The 20763-nt window shown below is 33.9% G+C and overlaps 1 protein-coding gene across 1 annotated transcript; it reads left to right on the top strand.

Annotated features, from left to right (window-relative positions):
* The first annotated feature begins 9834 nt into the window (after positions 1-9834).
* LOC136203142 (polyol transporter 5-like) lies at positions 9835-14596 on the top strand. The gene is made up of 3 exons (XM_065994216.1): positions 9835-10187; positions 11592-12110; positions 13479-14596. The coding sequence occupies exons 1-3, from the start codon at positions 10046-10048 to the stop codon at positions 14303-14305; spliced, it is 1488 nt and encodes a 495-aa protein (XP_065850288.1). The 5' UTR covers positions 9835-10045; the 3' UTR covers positions 14306-14596.
* The last annotated feature ends 6167 nt before the right edge of the window (positions 14597-20763 follow it).

Below are 20763 nucleotides of genomic sequence, written 5' to 3'. Positions count from 1 at the left end.
AGGTTTATTAAGGGCATGTTTGGTTAGGTTTATATAACTGCAGCGTTTCGCATTTTCTCTGGACACTGCAACATTTTGGAGCTTTTCACGAAAAGCTCTTTTCATGAACAGTTGTTTGTAGTTACTTGTTATTGATAAAATTACCCTTCTTATTTCCACAAAATGTGCTTCAATTTTAACATTATTTTTATTTTTAGAACATAATTATCGAAAAACAAGGTTTTATTGTGTTCAATAAATTTTTTATTTTTTATTTAAATTATTTTTATTAATTTGTATAATATATTTTTTATTTTAGAATTTGTTATTTTTAGAACATCATTTGTTGTCACACCAAACATGCCCTTAATAAACCTATATATTAATTGATTTATGGAAGGACCTAATACACCCATATATGAAAGATCAAGGGCTCAATGTGTCTAAATGAAAGATCGAGGGCTTAATGCACCAAATGGTGAAAGATCAGGGGCTCAATGTGTCTAAATAAAAGATCGAGGGCTTAATGCACCAAACAATGAAAGATCAAGGGCCTCAGAATGCTTTTTGCCTTTTAAATAATTTCTGGTCTTTTCTTTAGAAAGTACAAAAAAAAAATGTGTTTTTTTAATTAACTATATTATTCTACTGTATAAAATATACTTCATATATTCCATTATATAAATATATTTTCGTACAAATTAAAAAATACAATTAAAATAGAATTAAATTAATAAATTTACATTGGTGTTAGGTGTTTCTACCTTTACCGTTCCCCCTATCGCTCTTTCTCCTCTTCTTTTAGAGGATAGGATTGGGGTTAGCTTTCCTAGGCTAATCCCGGTGTAGTTGCTTGTTTTGCTTTGCTTTCCTTTCCTTTTCTACCAAAAAAAAAAAATCTAATTCATACAATGATTGTGGAATAAGCCGTGAAATATTAAATGTAATTCTTAGACCAAAAAACTAAACTAAAATGACTTGTATTTGGAAAAAAAAAACTAAATTATTAGAATCGCATATAAAGTGGAATGTTTTTACTTTTATCTAAACAATATTTATTATTATTGGACCGTCACATCAAATATATCTAGAATGTTTATTGCATTATTAACACAATTATAAATAGTGTTGTAATTGAGCCAAATGAGTTTTGACGTGTTCATGCTCGGCTTAGTAGAAAATGGACAAGCTCAATATCATGTTCGAACTCGATTCATTAAGAAACTTATCTTGATCGCGAGCTGCTCGTGAACAACTCGTTTATGTATCCATAATATTTGCTTGTGAGTAGCTTGTTAATTATCTTCATGAACATTACTTGTGAATAACTCATTAATTATGTTCATAAGCTACGTAGTTTTGAAAAAAAAAAAACAATTATTAAAAAAAAATCAAACCAAACTTGTTCACGAGTTTGTTCATGAACATATTATAATTGAGCTTGTTCATCAGCTTATTTACGAACTTATAACCGAGAGCTTTCTAGCAAGCTTTCAAGCCGAGTTTCGATATGCTCAAGCTCAGCTCGTTTATGAATCCTCAAAATCGTGCTCAAGTTCGGCTCATTTATATATAGAGCCTAACATGGTTGGATTTTATCGAGCCGAATGTTGAGCCGTTCATGAACGGCTCAGTTCATTTACACCTCTAATTACAAACAAAATGTTCAAATACCAATAACTAAAGGGTTGTTTGATAATGACTTTAAACGCTTAAAATTAACAGTAAATAATTACAATATATTTATATTTTTATCTAATATACTAGTTAGACCTTGTGTTTTTAGAAATAATTATGTAGTCATTCATTTTTATTTTCCTCAACATTTTAGTCCTTATGTTTGAGTCAATGGTGAAATTAATATATTAAACACTTGTTTAGTTTAAATGTGTTTAATAATTTTTTTTGTAAGCCACTTGAATTATTCAGTTAAGTTAAAGTTTACTTTATTAAGTCAAATATTTAACTTAAAATTTTAAATTTAACATTATCAACTACTCCCTCCATTCTGAATTATATGTCGTTTAAGGGAGGGAGAATAATTCTAAATTATAAATCGTTTTTACTCAATTTCATTTATTTTCTCAAATTTGCTCTTGCTAAAAGTTCTTCCTTTAATAACGTATCTTTTCAATACAGAAAGATTATGAGATTACACAACTTTACAAATTTATCTATTTTAATTGTATTGTGATTAATAAGAAGATAGTGAATATTGTGTGAGAATTAGTCATTAAAGAAGAGATTATATAATAGTATTATCTTTTTAAGTCTTATTTAATGACTTCGTAATTTACAAAATTTTGTCTTAAACGACATATATTTCGGACTCGAGAAAGTAATATTTTAAACTCAGTACTTATTTTTAGTCATTATCAACGAGCTACACCATTTAAAATATTTATCATTTAAAAGTTCGTATTTAATTTCAGTTTTATTAACACCAACTTACTTAATTCTCAATCTGTAGGTTTTATCGAATAAAGGCTGTGAATAAAAGGTTTGGAAATTGAGTTAATCAATTTATGACCTTAAACACTTTTTTAGATAATGGTATATTCGATCTCCCAATGAGTTGATGTCAAATGATTAAGGCTCTGAATATATAGGTTAGATAGATAATTAGGATTAAGCCTTAATTGGTGGCTATTAGAGAAAAAGCAAAGTAGCCTCCTCTTCTTCCTCCCTTGCGTTGTTGTCTTCTCTCAGTCTTGACGACTGTTCTTAGTTTACGGATCTATTGTGTCTTCTTCTGACTAATCTTGATGTAGTTGATTTGTGACAGGTATATAAAAATCGTGATTTTTACTATACGAAGCAATCCAATAATTTGTATTTGTTTATATATGTCATATATTAAAATGAAAGATGAAAAAAAAAACTCGATCAACCAAAAACCCAAAATCAAGATTCCTTAAATTATTTTTTCATAACAAAAGTTAGAGACATTTTTTTTTATCCTTATTTGGTTAAAAAGTAAAAGTTGATTCAATCTTAACCTAATGTATAAAATAGGTTAAATATGCCTTATATTATATGAGATAAAGTACAAAAATACTCATAACATTTAAATTTAGGAGCAATTTTACTCCTAACGTTTAAAATGGTGCGATTTTACCCCTATTTTGACAGTCAAGAGCAATTTTACTTCTAAGGTTGTCAAGTTGGATCAAATTCAGATATTATTCTAAAATACATATATTTTTTTCCTTATTCTACACCAATTGCATATTAGTTCGTTTTAAGAAAAAAGATTTTATATTTTATGTGATTTAATAATAGAATTGGATCACTACGTCAAAACCCTCTTCAGACGACGGTTAAAAACTGTCGTCCCGCCAGATATAAATCTGTCACGGGGCTCGCTGCCGTCTATTGCACCTTCAGACGACGGTCAAGTTCTGTCATGTTTCGTCATCACATATGACATTAGCCTATTTTCTTACTGTCATTTTACCCTTGTTACGATGCAGCTTATTTATTACTGCCGTCACCTTTAATGTCATCAAATGACATTTTTACAATTAAAACCGTCAGGTTAGCGTGTGGGAAATTGGCATATTCAATTTGAGATGACAGTTCGTATAATCATTTCTGACGTTATAGCCTGTTTAGATGACAGTTCGTATAATAATTTCTGACGTTATAGCCTGTTTAGATGACATTTTTAAAAATTAAAATATCACTTTATGCCTTCTTCTTCGTTTGAATTTCTGGTTTTTATACCTGAATACAGAAACATTCTAAAATATGAAGATGAAATTCTGTATGTCAATGGTTTTAATTTTATTGGAGACCAATACTCATAATATGTTTACATTTGTGCCTAACGTAAATCCATATCAATACATTTCTGAATTAAAACACCAAAATAATAACCAATACATTTGTGCCTAACGTCAATCCATATCTTCCATAAGTCAATCCATATCTTGGAGTAATAATTAGGCCTATAATCCCAAAGGTCTTGCTATCTGCAAAAGCCAAGCAGGTCATTAATATTACACACAACCCTAAACTCAGTAGTAATTACGTGACCCTTCCCCTAACACGACCTTTCACTTACCACAATCATATCACTATAAATATATGCATCATAATTCAGAATCATACCTTCAACAGCCAGAAAACTTACCAACAATGGATCCCCTTGTTGAAACTCCAGGAGAAATAATTGCTGACTTGGGTAACTTGTATGGAGAACCCAGAGTGGCTTTTGGCCATCAATGGTACGTATGTCAATCCATAGTTGTTCTGTAACCCTTCCTGGTTTCTTCTATGTATTTCTAATGATTCTTAGTGGATGATAACGTACAGGTCCTCTCGATGGTAACTTCTTCCAATGGTCGATTAGAATGAAAGGCCCCCAATACACCCCATATGAAAGGGGTGTATTTGAAATCAGAATCAGATACCATCCGGATTTCCCAAACAGACCTGCAAGAGTAATATTAACTCAGATCAGTAAGATATAATCCCCTATATGAAACATACACTAATAGAGCTCTCCTCTTATTCTCAGTTTTGGTTCCGGAATATGATATATCATCCTAACGTGGATACTCATGGGTCAATTCATCTTCCCCGTATCTTAATGACCATCGCTTTACCACTGCCACGGTATAATGCAACCATTTATCTATTTCATTTGATAAACATACAACATCATATTTTTGTTCTAATTATTCTATGCATTTTGTAGTGTCTGTGGCACATATATGATCTACTTCTACAGCCCCACAGTGAGGAGCCATTTCCTGGGCAAGAAGCAGTTGCTGAGCAATACCGTAGCAACAGGGAAGAGTATGAGGGGGATCGCTCGGATATGGACTGAGGAGTATGCAAAGTTCATATGAGGGTGTCCAAATCTCCTAAACTATCTTGGCTAAGAGAAAGGAGAATCGGAAGGCAATGTGAGCTCCAAATGTGGTTCTCATTCTAATTCCAAATTTCCTTTCTTTAGTCAAAATAGTTGAGGAGCTTTGGACCTTTAATTCCCCCCCCCCCCTTTTGTAATATATAACGTAGAGCTTTGTGCTCCTAAACTGACCCTTTTATCATGCTCCTTCCACTTGGTAATGAGGGTTATGATGTTGTCACCACAAGGGACTCTGTTTGTGTTGAATATGAAAGGTGTTCAAATCTCATAAGCTGTCTTGGCTAAGTGAAAGGAGAATTGAAAGGCAATGTGATATCCAAATGTGGTTCTCATTCCAATTCTAAATTTTCTTTCACTAGTCAAAACAGCTAAGAAACTTTGGACTGTCAATTACAACCGAAAGGCAACACTCATCCCCCCTTTTGTAATATAACGTAGAGCTTTGCTATTCAGTTTGTATGTATGTGCAAGTAGACTAAACTGGCCCTTTTACAATGCTCCTTCCACTTGGGTTGTACTTGTGGTACTCTAAACGTGGTAATGAGGTTTATGATGCTGTCAAAACAAGGGACTCTGTTTGTGCTGAATGCATCATAAACCTATCACCATATTTAATGTTGTTGTTACGATATCAAACCAAGTGGAAAGGAACATAGTAAGAGTATGGCCAATGCACATACATAACCCTTTATGTAGAGCTTGTTATTCAGTTCGTATGTATATGTATATTCTATCTAATCAAAATATATCTTATCATTTGCAAGCCATATCAGTACATGCAATTAGCCTAAATTTACCCTTTAATACATGCTTCATACATGCTTCATAAACGAATTGCATTCAGAATCCTTACTTATCATTTCAAATAAAAATGAGCCAGTTGAGTTCATAACATTTTCAGCTTTAAGAGTATGCCTAACATGCTATAACAAGTTATTCAAGACAAGTTATTCAAGACAACTTATTCCTTACTTATCATCATAGGTCATGTTCAATTTCAAAAAGAGTATGGATATATCTTATCATTTGCAAGCCATATCAGTACATGCTTCATACATGCTTCATACATGCTCAATGACCCTTTTACAATGTTCCTCGTACACATACTCATTAGGCACCTCAAACATAAGCATCAACAGAACATCAAACATAAACATGTTTCATACACATACACATACTCAATCACTTCTAGCAGTATAACTCATAGGTGTAAGAGTAGTGCCAATCTCAATGAACATTCAAAGCTTTAGAGTATGTCTAATTATCCACATGCTTAATGATCATTCATACATAAAGTCTATGAGTCCTAGCTTCCTAAACAGTTATATCTAACCAATCAGTTCATACCAATCATTTCATCATCACCCAAAACATCATACATATATGTAATCGTTCAGTTCAAACCCACATAATAATATATATACTAAATCAGGCTAGTTTCCTAAATCAATGAGTTTTAGGTTCCAAAACAGTACATCAAACATACACAATCACTTCTAAAAGCATGACCAATCAGTTCAAACCAACATAACATTAATATATATTCAGTAAGTTAAAGAAATCTTCCCATATGCTAAAGGCATGAACCGATTGACAATCTCCTCAGTCAGCCGTCCCATGTACTGAAGCATTCTTACTATCACTGCAAATAGTGTTCAAATAAAAAGGAAACAGATGAGTTCATACCATCTACTGTATCAGGCACTGTCTTGCCCTAGATTAAAAAAGATAAAGACCCAAGCTTTACAGCAGTGAATCTAAATACAATAAAATCAGTGTGGCTAAGCGAGAGATCTAAACCTTTCAATGATAGGTCTGAAAATCACAAGATCCTTATACCAGCTGCTGAAATCGACATACACAAAAGCAAATCGGATGAGGAAAAGATAAGAGTAAGGAACAATGATACATCTAGGAACGAAGAAAATATGGCTTACCAGTACCGTGTTTCCTGCTCACCCAGTAATTGCATGTTCAAATCAACCATGGAGATAGAGAGGGATGAGAGGGATGAAGCTTGCGTAACCTAAAACTGGGGTTTGGGATTGAGAGAGGGTTTATATATCAGCTGAAATTTCAGTCAAATGATATAGAGCGCCTAAAATTTGGTATGGCTGCATGAGTGAAATTTCATTTGCCGCTTTTTTGTTTTCGGCGTACAATGACATTCATTTATTAGAAGTGTCATCTGTTGAGCGCATCAAATTTAACGAAAACGTGCGTTTTTTTTGGATGACAGGATTCTGTAATCGTAATGTCATCTGAGAATCAAGCGCATTTTTTATTTCGCCTTAAGATGACATACAGTTAAAATACTGTCACGAAAAATATTCAGACGACACGAAAACAAATGTCTGTCATGTATCTTGTGTCATGTGAAAGGGAAAATGACATAGTGGATGTTAATATTTATTAATTCGGTTAGATATTTTGAATTTTTTTTGTCCAAACTTGTAAAATAGACAGTATATTTTTTAATTCTTTTTCTACGTCTAATCATATGTTTATGATCTGTCACTAATGAATAATAAAATGACTCACGTGTGAAGTGTAGATGATAAGATTTATGACCGAGAAGACAGTTTGATGAATTATTTCTAAAATTGACCCAACTTGATAACTCCTTTTTATTCTTCAATGCATCCCTAAGTGAAGGTCAAACGGTACTGAATATTCTTAAAGAGTACGAAGAAGCGTCAGGGCAAGCTATAAACCGAAGTAAGTCTGGCATTTATTTTAGTGCAAATGTAATCCCCGAGGTTAGATCAGCCATCTCAAATCTGCTTCAAGTGCACGCCCCTCTAGATACAGGGCGATATCTCAGGCTGCCCTCACTTATCGGAAGGTCAAAACGGGCCATTTTCAGTTTCTTAAAAGAAAGACTTCGAAAGCGATTCAGTAGCTGGGGTTTAAAATTCCTATCAAATGCCGGTAAAAGTGTTCTAATTAAAGCGGTAGCTCAAGCATTGCCAACTTTCTGCATGAGTGTTTTCCTTTTACCCAAGTCCCTTTGTGAGGAATTACAACGTATGATGAATTCCTTTTGGTGGGGTTCGAAGAGCAATGGAAACAGGAAAATTCACTGGTTTGGCTGGCAAAAATTATGCGGAAGCAGAGACAAGGGTGGTCTTGACTTCCGAGATCTACATCTATTCAATCTCTCTCTTCTTGGAAAGCAGGGTTGGAAATTTCTTAATAATCCAGATTCGCTTGTTTGTCGTGTGATCAAGGCAAAATACTTTCCAAATGACAACTTCTTAAACTCTAAGTTGGGAAATAACCCTAGTTATACTTGGAGAAGCATCTGGGAATCTAAGGAAATCCTGAGATAAGGATTGAGGTGGCGAGTAGGGGACGGCCAAATGATTCGGGTGTGGTCAGATCCATGGTTAGCAGAGAACGAGAACTTTTTACCGAAAGAGAACGAGATGACACATGATCCGAACCAGAAAGTCTGCGAGTTTTTCAAAGAGACAGAACGTAGCTGGGATCCGGGAAAGTTGATCACTCATTTCGACTCTGCTGATGCGGCTTATATCAGAACCATTTTTATTCCGCAACGATCAACTCCCGATCGTTTAATCTGGCAATACACAAAGTCTGGCGAGTACTCTAGTAAATCGGGATATCGAGTGGCGGTGTAGAGAATTGAAAGAGGTATTACCCATCAGGGGTGGAAGCGAATGTGGAATCTAAATTTACCGGGGAAGATTCAGTTCTTTGTCTGGAGAATTATATCTAATTGCCTGCCTACTCGATCCAAATTAGTAGAAAAACGGGTACCGATCCCAACTACTTGTGTGTTATGCGAAGGAGAAACGGAACACAATTGGCACTTATTCGTGGACTGTCTGTACGCAAAACAATGCTGGTCAGCTGCAGGAATATTAATGCCATGGGACGACGCTGCTGTTTTTGGTGATTATCTGTTGAATCTGTGCAGCTCCGCCCTAGTGGAATGGCTGTGCAAAGTTTTGACAATTATGTGGACTATATGGCATTAGCGGAATGAAAGGTTATGGAATAACAATTTAATCCCCTCTATTATCGCAGTTAGACAGAGCTTGAACTACCTTGAAGAGTGGCAGCAATCTCGCGGAAAACATGGGCATATAACAGCAAGATCAGATTCAGAAGTACCGCGTTGGCAAGCTCCGCCGGCTAGTGCACTAACCTGCAATATAGACGCAGCAATATTCTCTGGTGAGGGTCGGTATGGATGGGGTGGCGTGATACGAAACTCGATAGGGGCATTTCATGTCTGTTTTGGAGGTTTCGATGAGGGAAAGATCAGTGCAAGAACTGCTGAAGCATTGGCCCTGTGGCACGGTATTAATCAAGTTTTAATCTTTGGTCTCACTTCGGTTACCTTGGCTTCGGATGCGAAGACCGTTGTGGACAGTTTCCACGCCGTGAAGGAAGATTTATCAGAGTTCGGTTCGATTATCAAAGACTGTCAAACTCTTTTGTCACAACGACACGATATCACAGTGTCTTTTTGCCCGCGATTAGCGAATAGGGTAGCTCATACACTTGCTAGGAATGCCCTTTCCAATGCTAGTCCTTTTCTTTCAGTATCGATTCCAGCGTTTTTGGAATCAGTTTTGTATTCGGACATTTCAACTTCTGATTAATGAGAATTTCTCAATTTCAAAAAAAAAAAAAGAAGTAAAGTTGTTCTTGAGTGCCAACGTTATGGGTAAAATAGTATCATTTTAGGCGTTAAAAATAAAATTGCTCATGACTGTAAACATTAGGGGTATTTTTACGCCTTATACTTCCACAAAGCATAATATGGATAATTTAGAAGGCACAATTGTCCTTATTTTTTACTAAAAGAAGCAAAAGGGTTCATTAATAATAAGGTGTGGTAGGTGCTGGTTTTGATGTGAGAAAGAATTGCCATATTCCGGAAATAAAAATAATTGAAGTTGTAAGTAAAGATGAGAAAAAGAGAAGATGCTAAATTGAATTGATGACGTTTGGAGATGCACAATATCTACACTCCCCACCTCACTTTTGCATTCTATTAATATCTGTCATCTCTTCCTCTTTCTTGATTATTTATTTGTCTTTCTTTTTCCTCAAATTTAACAAACAAACAAACAATTAACTCATTTCCCCTTTCTATCGCCTTAAAACCATACATGATCCAATTATCTCATTTGGGTTAAGAAAAACTAGAAAATGTCTGCAACAACAGAAGAGAAGAAGAAGAAGAGTTCAATGGAGATTGAATCAGAAGTAGCAGCAGCACAAAGTGGTTTGAACAATTATGCACTTGCTTCTGCTCTTCTTGCTTCCACTAATTCTGTCTTGTTGGGCTACGGTATGCTATGCTATTTTCATCTCTTCTTCTTCTCGATCTTTGATTTCATTCTCATTCCATGAAATTTATTCAGAAATAGATTTTTTTTTTCAATTTTCCGACCGAATTCATGGATTACACACGGAATTTTCCGTTCAAATTACCAAATCCAAATTTGCCATATCTTTTTTGGATTTGATGTCATTTAGGTGTTATTTGGTAACGAGATACAAAGTGAATTTTAGAGAGAAAAAACTAAAAAAATAGTGAATTTGGAAAATTAAAAATATAGTTTCATGGTAAATATAGATTAAACAATTTTAATTCTTGAACATTGTCTATTTTAAGGTTATCAATCCTTATTTTAAGGGGTTAATTAACTTTAGTAGCCATAATGATCACGTTTGGCAAATAGTTATTAGCTGATTACTTTTTTTGTTAGCTGATTTGACAAGCTGAATATGTAAATTTGTTTGAGAAAACTTATTTGAGAAAACTTAGCTGATTGTTAATAGTTGTTTGGTAAAACTTAACTGATTGTTAAAATGACAAATAAGAATACGGTAAAACGTCTATTTCAGGTGGTAATGATTAGGGGTAAAAATATCATTCAAGAGATGAAGCAATAAAATCTTAAAACTAACTTTTTAAAAATTAACTTTTTTGAACTCAATAAATTTTTTCAAACATTTATTCACTAAACACCACTATTAGAGTTTCCACTAGTCAAAACCTCTAAAATGGCTCAAACATCTAATTTCACTCTAAAAAACTCTTTACCAAACAGAATCATATTAGAAGATGTAAAATTGTGAAATTTAATTGTCATATCATAAAAATTAATAAAGTTCAGTGGCCATAAGTGTAATTTACCTCCTAATTTTAACGAGCAAATCAAGTTTGCTCCTATCTAACCTAAAGAAAACTTTGGGGTTAAACTATGTTTACTTTGTTTTTAACAAAGTAAGTCTTACTTTGTCTTTACCACCATTGGATGAACTTACTTTGTTAAAATCTATCATAATCTAATAGTAAAAAAAACAAAATAAGTTTTACTTTATCAAAACTTTGAATTATTTTTGCGCATTAATAATTAATACGTAGCAAATTTAGTTTTTGAGAATTTGCAAAGTTGCTTTGTAATTGTACAATTGACACCATACGCAAGAAACCAAATATTCAATTATATAGTGTAAAAATTAATCTTGTTTAGAAATATTAAAAATAAATTTACATTTCGCTTTTATACTAAAGCTAAATCCGAACTTCTTAAAAAAACCACAAAAACAAATTTGGATTTTTATCTTTTGCTTTCCCTGCCGAGAGTAATTCCTGTTTTAATAAAGTCTAAATTTGTTGTTATCATTTTCGGAAAATAAAATTTATTGTTAACTTACGAAATGCTATACCAATTGTAAATTGCAGATATTGGAGTAATGACAGGTGCAGTTCTATTCATCAAAGAAGACCTCAAAATCTCCAAAAACCAAGTCCAGATTTTGGTCGGAATTCTAAGTGTAACTTCACTTATAGGCTCATTAGCTTCCGGCAAAACCTCCGATTACATAGGCCGCCGTTACACTATAGTTCTAGCTGCAACAACATTTCTAACCGGTGCTATTTTAATGGGTCTAGCTCCATCTTTCCCTTTCCTAATTGCTGGCCGTACAATCGCCGGAATAGGAGTCGGATACTCACTCATGATTGCTCCAGTTTACTCCGCCGAGATATCTCCGGCCATGACGCGTGGCTTCCTCACCTCTCTCCCGGAGGTTTTCATTGTCTTTGGGATTCTTTTAGGCTTCATTGTGAATTACGCTTTATCAGGTTTGCCACAGAATATCAATTGGAGGTTAATGTTGGGCCTTGCGGCGCTCCCGTCTTTGCTCATCGGAATCGGGGTTATATTCATGCCAGAATCGCCTCGTTGGCTGGTTGTGCAAGGTACCCGCCCTGTCCATTTAGGTCTGTCATAAATGGGTCGAATTTGGGCAAGAAAACTTAAAATTAAGCTAGTTCTGTTAAAATCCACCTATTTCGGAATTGGAGATTATAAAAATAGAACGTCAAATCCAACTGTCCCAATTAATTTATATATTTTAAATATAAATTTTAATTTTTATTATAAAAAATATTTATTCTTTTCTTAGCTCGGCTTATTCAAATTGGATTTAAAATTTTATTTTTAAATCCAAATCCAATCCGTCTTGAGTCGACCTAAATTAATAGCAGGTTGAATTGAGTTTGGACTGAACATTCCCAGCCCAACTCATAAACAGTTATAGTGTCACTTAGTTATTTGAATCAAAATGTTAAATTTTTTGTATGAGAAACCAAAATATTAAGTTAGTATTTAAGACTTTACACACCAGTGCACGAATGCTCTTAGGCTTGAAACGAGTACAACACATTTATTTCACCATATGTTGAAATTGCAACAATTGATAGGATTCGAACCTTCAATCATATAATCTAAGGCCAATTTGGCTTTGTTGTTGCAAAAAAAAAATCAGCTTTCTTTATAAATTGTGGAAGCTGTTTTTTCAAAAACAACAAATTATAGCTTTTTCTAAAAGCAAATTTACCATTTTTTTAACTTTTAAGAAAAACAATTTATCAAATGTGAAAACAATTTTACATTTTATCAAAAACTGTTTTTTGTTTTTTAGAAATTGTGAAAATTGCTTTTAGGATCTGGTAAAATAATGACAAACGGACCCTAACATGCTCTAATACCATGTCAATAAATCATTTTAGGGATAAATGCACCGTTGGTAATTGAACTTACATGGTTGTTTCGAAATGGTAACTCAATTTCAATTTGTCTCAGTAAAATCTCTTAACTTTGAGTTTTGTCTCAATTAGGTCACTTCGACAATTTTAGTGGTTAAAATGCATCGGAATGGTGCCATGGCCGACACGTGAGCATGAGTTAACTCAGATTTCTAACTGAAACAACACGTGGTTGCTTATTTTTATGATAAAAAACTAAATTTTGTTTTTTTCATAAAAATAACCGACACGTGGCTGGTAGGTGGCGTATACGTGGATGTCATATGTCGTTTTCAGTTAGAGATTTGAGTTGACTCGTGTTAATGTGTCACTCGTGTCATCATTTGGGTCTCTTTTAATTAATGAAATCGTCGGAGTGACCTAATTGAGACAAAACTCAAAGTTGAATAATTTTATTGAGACAAATTGAAGTTTAGTGACCATTTTTAGACAATCATATAAATTTAACCCAATCATTTTAATCAAAAGCTAAAATGGATAGTTAAGATCTAATAATAGTTTTATTATAATTTTGGACAGGTAGGTTGACGGAGGCGAAAAGGGTATTGGTCAGAATTTCAGATAGTGAAGAGGATGCTGAGTTTAGACTTGCTGAAATGGTCAAGGAAGCTTCTTATTTAGGCCCTGGAAATGGTTCTTGGCATGGAGAAAATGCTTGGAAAGAACTATTTTTACATCCGTCCCGACCGGTTCGCCGGATGTTAATCGCGACAATCGGAATCAATTTCTTCATGCAAGCTTCAGGCAATGATGCTGTTATATATTACTGTCCAGAAGTGTTCAAAGCAGCAGGAATCCATAGCAAGAAAATGCTATTTGGTGTTGATGTTATAATGGGCCTTTCCAAGGCCTTTTTTGTTTTACTATCTGCTCTTTATTCGGACCGGTTCGGAAGACGGCCTCTTTTATTATTGGGCTCGGCCGGAATGACCGTTTCACTGGTCATTTTGGGTGCTGGGTCTAAGTTCCTAGAGAGCCCAAATACTAGGCCCATTTGGGCTATTGTGATGTGTGTTGTGGCTGTTTGTGCATATGTTTCCTTCTTTTCAATTGGGCTTGGGCCCATTACATGGGTCTACTCATCGGAGATATTTCCGATGAGGTTACGAGCTCAGGGATCCGGTTTGGCCATATCGGTTAACCGGGTCGTCAGCGGGATAGTGTCGATGACATTTTTGACCATTGCCAATAAAATAACATTTGGGGGAGTGTTTTTTTTGCTTGCAGGAGTTATGGTTATTGGTTCAGTATTTTTTTACATGGTTATGCCAGAGACTAAAGGTAAGAGTCTGGAAGAGATTGGGGCTCTTTTTGAAGATAAACCAAGTCCACAGGGATCAAAATGAGTGTAATAGAAAAGGTCAAAAGTCAACTAGTATCCATCGTAAGAAATTGTAGGCCCAGCCCAGGCAATCATTGTCCAATATGTAAGTTTTGCAATATTGGTAAATTTTTATTAGAGAAAATGATGTTTTTCTATAATGGGTATGTTTAATTAGATTTGTCAAAAAGATGTATAAAAAGATACATATCCTATGAATGGATGGAACTATTACTTTGTTCTTAGTGAGGATTTGATTATTCTTAGCTTGATTTGTGTAGTACTATTGTCATTTCCGCTATTTAACTAATATGTTAACACGTGTCATTTTGGATTATTTGATCTTCAATATTAAGTTGAAGGACTAAATAATATATCAAGTTTATTTTGAGCGATATATCCTATCATTTAGATTTGTTCATGAGTTGGGGACGAGTCTAATTGGGCTTCACACATAATTATATTGTTCAAATTTAAATACTCTATTTATATCATTTAATGAATTAACTCTTTAAATTTCCTTCACTTTTTAGCGAAGGAAAATATAGTTTTCCCCAATAATCTTATTTTATGTGCAGGTTTGTATGAGCTAGAGACGTGCCTAATGTTGAATAAGCATGTCCGAATCCAATCCATAATAAACGAGTTTGGATGGACCAACTAACTTGTGAACAGATGTATAGTACCAATTAAATTTAAGAGCCAAATTATAAGGGTAAATATATTCATGGCCTCCTAAACGCAGCTAACATTGATGATTGTTTCATTTTTTAACATAAAAATTCTTGAAATTTACATTATTGCAGGGACGGATCTAGAGGGAGGTTTGAGCATCCACTGGTTGCTAGAAAACGCTAAAAATTCTATGAAAATTGTGTATATATTTTTATGTAAAAATATCAAAAACATCAATTTAGCACCCATAAATCATAAGAGAAAGTGAATCATGAATCCGTCACTGCATTATTGTAACATTAAAATTCAAATCAACCAAATAATATATGATTTGAGCAAGTTTAATTAGCTATTAACTCTTTCTTTTAATTCATGCCACCATAAATAATGGTTAAATAGCTACTTTACCCTTATTGTTTTGTTTTTTGTACAGATTTTAGTTGATTTGGTCTTTAATATTAGGTAAATATAAAGTTTAAGAACTTTTATATCTAAAAATAAAATTTAAGGACCATAATATTAGTAATAATATAATTGAGGAGTCATAAGTGTAATTCAACCCCCAAATTGACTATTTATCTATTATTTGTCAGTTTTATCAGATTTTGAAATCCAGAATTCCCATGAAAGATTTTGATTGAGTGAACATAAAAAAAAAAACTATTTATTTAAATAGTGAAAAACAAATGGGAATGGACAAAATAAAAGACAAAATACACATGGAGAGTAATATTAAAAAAAAATAGAAAAGTCATAATCTATTTTGACAAACAAAAAAATCCAAATAAGGAAAAAGAAAAAGAAAGAAGCAAAACATATAGAAGAAAAAGTTTGAAATATTTTTCAGAGCTTTTTTGAAAATTACAGAAGCAAAAGTAGGTCCAAATCTATAAATGTCAAAGGCCATTATTTTATTTATTTATTTAAATAAGCCCATTCAATAATAATCTTAATCATAGTTGGAAAAGATGAATCCAAATTTCCCAAAAGTGTCTGTTAGTTGTTGTTAGCACATTTTTTATGTGTTTTTATCTTCTTGGAAACTTCTTTAAATTATAGATGCTTCTTTAACTCTTGTTCATGAAGTTATAGAGACCATATAGCCTTGATACTATTTTACCTTTTCAAAAAAGAGTTCACATTATAATTAATTGCCCTCTTAAGTACATGATAATCAGAAAAATTGACTTTAAAATAAAATTAGGTGAAAAGAGTTGTATTTTTAACGGTTAGTGATATCATGCAAAATAACATCGTGTGGATGACGTCATGATTATTCTCCTTTGGGATAAAAGGTCGCGTAATGACTAAAACAAGACCTATAATTGAGGGAGACAACCCAAGTCCAATGATAAAAGACATGTTTGCATCTAATCAAAGCATGTAACACACGTATGATTTTGGGTCCAATCACAAGAGAAACTTTCGGAATCCTATAAGATAAAGGACTCCTCTTAGGACTCGGACTTCTTGAGGGAATAGAAATCCTAAACTCATAAGAATTACTAAGGAGGTGACAGCCTTAACCTAATCAAACAATATAAATAGACATGTATGAACATAAGGTTCGGTACGTTAACTACTATCTTTAAACTTGTCTTTACTCTTCAATCCGATGCAATCGTGAAACTGACTTAAATATTGGAACGGAATCGCCGGACTTCGGCCTCGTCTGACCTTGGTCCTGTTTTGCAAATCCACAACGACGTCAGATTGAACCAAGGATTAAGACCTATGATCAAACTCATGTAACAAGTTATCATTTAGTAAACAATTTATGCAATATAGCTTTGTAAAAGAAATAATTCAAATTGTAAAAAAAGGGGTAAATAACAATCATGGTCCCTCATTTTTACTTTTACTTACTTTCTTGAATTTCAAATGAGATATTATAGCTCCGGAATTTTACATCTAAGTGGGTGTTTGGTTGCTATCTTTCCTCATCACGTTTGCCTTTTCACTTTAAAAATAAGAAATTTAAGTGTTAGGTTAGCATGCAAACTAAACGGACCCTAACTAATGTAATGACTCATTAAATGTAAGAGAAAGGAAAACCCTCAACCCACCACATCCCATGTGATTTGAACCCATTACCTCTAGGATCATAGGTAAGCTCTCAACCAACAGACTAAGAGCTTCACCACATAGTAGGCCACTCTTTTGTTGGAGATATATTATAAACAACTATCATTTTTTTTAAAAAAATAGTCTTAAGATCATTAAGGTATTGTTGTTTGGTTAGGAGAAAGAAAGTTGTTAAAAAGAGAAAGAAATTTGAAAATGATGGTTCCATAGCTTTTCTATTTTAAATCAATATCTCTCATTTTGAATTAGTCAATAACAAAATTAAAAATTATGTTATTAAAGTGCAAAGTTCATTGTTTCAAATACCAAATGAAAGTAAAAAAAAAAAAAAGTGAAAGAGTTATTAATATATTTATCGTAAAAAAAAATACAATTCTATATACAATATTATGCAGATAAAATAAATACGTTCTTTTAATTGAAATATAAATATTTTACGGCTAACTAATTTAATAATATTTTTTTAATAATAAATGAAAAAAATGTTAAACTTCTGAAAATATTTTTTACTCCAAGATTTGTTATAATTAATTTCCATTTAATTAATAGAAAAAAACATAGTTAATGTTTTTTTGAAACAAAAAGCATAGTTAATGTTTAGTGGAACAAGATTAAATTTCTTGGTAGAGCCAAAGATTTAAACTTGTTTACTTGTCCTTTTGAAAAGGTAAGATGGTAAAAGTTGATTGATTGAAGACAAATGCATATTGACAAATTTACATAAATAAAATCTATATAGATTTCAACTTTGAAAAGGTGACTAAATTTTAACAGCAACAAACAAGCAAAAAAGTTACATTTTTACCTTTGTCCTCTCAATCTCATCTCACATTTCAAAACTCAATAACTTATTTTCTTTTTCTACAAGTTTCTACAATTACTTTTCTTTTTTCTCTTCCCTTCCCCCTTTTCAAAAAGAATCAAAGGAAAGAAAGATATTATCACATTGATTGGGTGATGGGTACCTTTCAATTTGATGTACTTTAAAAAAATATGAATTTATAAGATCTTAATAAAAAAAACATGAAAATCAATTTACCAAAAATAGACGTAAAAGTAGATTGATTTCCAAACTTTGGGAGTGTTTCATCAGCTCTTTACACCAACTCCTTAAACTTATCTATAAAAGTAGATTAACTTCATGCACTTTATAAATGTTTCACCAACTCATTGAAGTTGCTTATTCTGTAATAACTAAATATAAAAACATTAATTCTAACTCTCAATCCTCATCAATTTGATCTCTCAAACATGTAATACTAACTATTATAATAAATTGAAAGATAGGAGAAGATAAAAAAATTACCTCTCGAATAGATGAAGATCTACTTTTAGAATTTAGGTTTAATATGTTTTTGTATTTAGTTGTTACGGAATAAACAAGTTTAAGGAGTTCTTGAGATGCTTATAAAGTTTAAGGAGCTAATCTACTTTTATGAACAAGTTCAGGGAGTTGGTAATACGAAATAATCAAGTTCAAGAAGCTGGTGAGATATTTGCAAAGTTTAGGGGGTTAAATTCAACGAGCTATTGATGTATTGGGCCGCAACAATATTATATTTGACCCCTATGTTTAGCCTTTTTATTGAGCCCATTGTATTATTATTAGGCCATATTCAACCCACTACTTTTATTTATTACTTGATTTATCCTTCATTCAATATGACATGATTTATCCCTTATTTAATTTCAGAATGAACATTATAATTAAAAAAAATAAAATTAAACTTTGTTTTTTTTTATATATAATTACACATCATGAACCTCTTATGTTATAAAATGCCACATCACATTTTTTTTTGTTAATAATATCTAATAGGCCGAAACCATAATAGAATCTCTCTCCAAAAACTCACTAAAATAGAGTTTTAGAAAGAGATGATCTCTCCTCTCTCTTCCTTCTTTCTCTCAAAACTCCACCTTCCTCAATCAAAAAATGTCGTCCTCTTTCCTTCTCTTTTTTTTACTTTATTCGCTTCTGTTCTAATCTTCTAACTAAATCTACTTTCCTCGTCTCATCTATGTTTTAGGGTTAGTTTTAGCTTCACATTTCCATTTTTTTTGCTTGTAGCTTTAGTTGGTTTGAAATCTATAAACCTTACTGTATTTCTTTTTCCATCAGATCTCCATCTGTTAGCTATACTTTTTTTTCGTTTATACTTGTTTCGATTTTAGCAAGAGCGAAAAAGGTTCATATGTCCATAGCTCTATAGATCTCCGTGGTTGCAAAAAAATAAAGGACTCAAATCTGAATGTCTGGAAGAGCCTAAATGATGAATAATGGATTGTTGATGCGGACATCCTAACTAGGGCCACCGCCCAAACACGCCCTGGCAGATCCTCCGACGCCACATACCACACAAGCAACACAAGCACCTATCAGGGCGGATCCTAGGGATGCACAAGTGGAGCGGATCCATGCGTATACGAGAGGGGCGTATCAACTTCTATCCCTAGGCGGATCTCCAGGCTTACTTCCTCACGAAGTAAATCACCAACCACCCTGACTTTCCGTACCTGCACCTCTGTACGAATTGTCTGGGCGTGTTACCTATTTTACCCTTTTGTCTACCGCTTTGTTGTAACCCTAGTAGGGGTAGTCCTGGTCTTTATTATCATTAGGGGGATGTATTTAAACCCTCACTTTTGTAAGGAGAGGCAACTTTTATCAATAAAAAATCATTCTCTTTTAGAACCAAAGGTTTATACCTTGTTATATTGGGATTCACTCCTTCTAGTTTAGCTAGAGAAGAACCTCTTTGCTGGTTTACGATTAAAACCTTCATTTATCGCTTTCAATCTGTATCAGTTGGTATCAGGGCCGATCGTTTCCTGACCCGAAACTTCTTTTGGCAATGGTTCAACCCCGACAACCGCAAGATTCCATGGAGGCCAGCGACCGGAGATATGAAGAGCTGAGGGAGCACCTCGCGGAACAAATCCAGGCCAGCATTGAGCGGCAGAAGCAAACCGACCAACGGTTCCAAGAGTTATCCACTTCCTTGGAAAACTTCAAACTGGAGGTCCTTGCCTTGGTCAGACCAGCCGCCGGAGAGTCAGACCAAAGGAGGGAAGGAGTCATTGAACAACGGCCCCAAAGGCAACCCACGCCACCCAGACTGCCATTGGCAAATGTTCAGCTTCCACGGATGGGTCCTAGGGATCCTGAGGTAAGAAGACCCAACTATGTCCTTGTGCATAATGCTGATAGTGATAGTGATGACTTTGAGGATATTGGGGATGATGGTGCCTTTAGAACTATGAGGGATGTTGGTCCGGTTGACAACAGACGTGTGGGCATCGCTAGGACAGACCCAGGTCTAGGAAACTTTGACAGAGATGATGCTTTTAGGCTAAAAATAGACTTACCGTCTTTTGGGGGTGAGTTGGATATAGAGGGGTTCCTAGACTGGTTATCTGAGGTGGAGTGATTCTTTGAGTATACTGGGATTCCTGATGAACGGAAAGTGAGGCTGGTGGCGTATCGATTGAAGGGTGGCGCCTCAGTTTGGTGGGATCAGTTGAGGGAAGAAAGGAGAAGAGGGGGCAGGGATCCGATTAGATCTTGGCTACGGATGAAGGCGATGTTGAGGGAGCGGTTTCTACCGCCAGACTATGAGCAATATATCTACAGTTCATACCGGGGATGCTCTCAAGGAACCCGAAGTGTCCATGAGTATACCTCAGAGTTCTTGAGGCTGTCGGCAAGGGCTAACTTATCGG

Source organism: Euphorbia lathyris, chromosome 8 (assembly GCF_963576675.1).
Source record: "Euphorbia lathyris chromosome 8, ddEupLath1.1, whole genome shotgun sequence".
Taxonomy (NCBI): domain Eukaryota; kingdom Viridiplantae; phylum Streptophyta; class Magnoliopsida; order Malpighiales; family Euphorbiaceae; genus Euphorbia; species Euphorbia lathyris.
The sequence above is the reverse complement of the archived record's forward strand: the minus strand, read 5'-3'. Positions and strand labels throughout refer to the sequence as shown.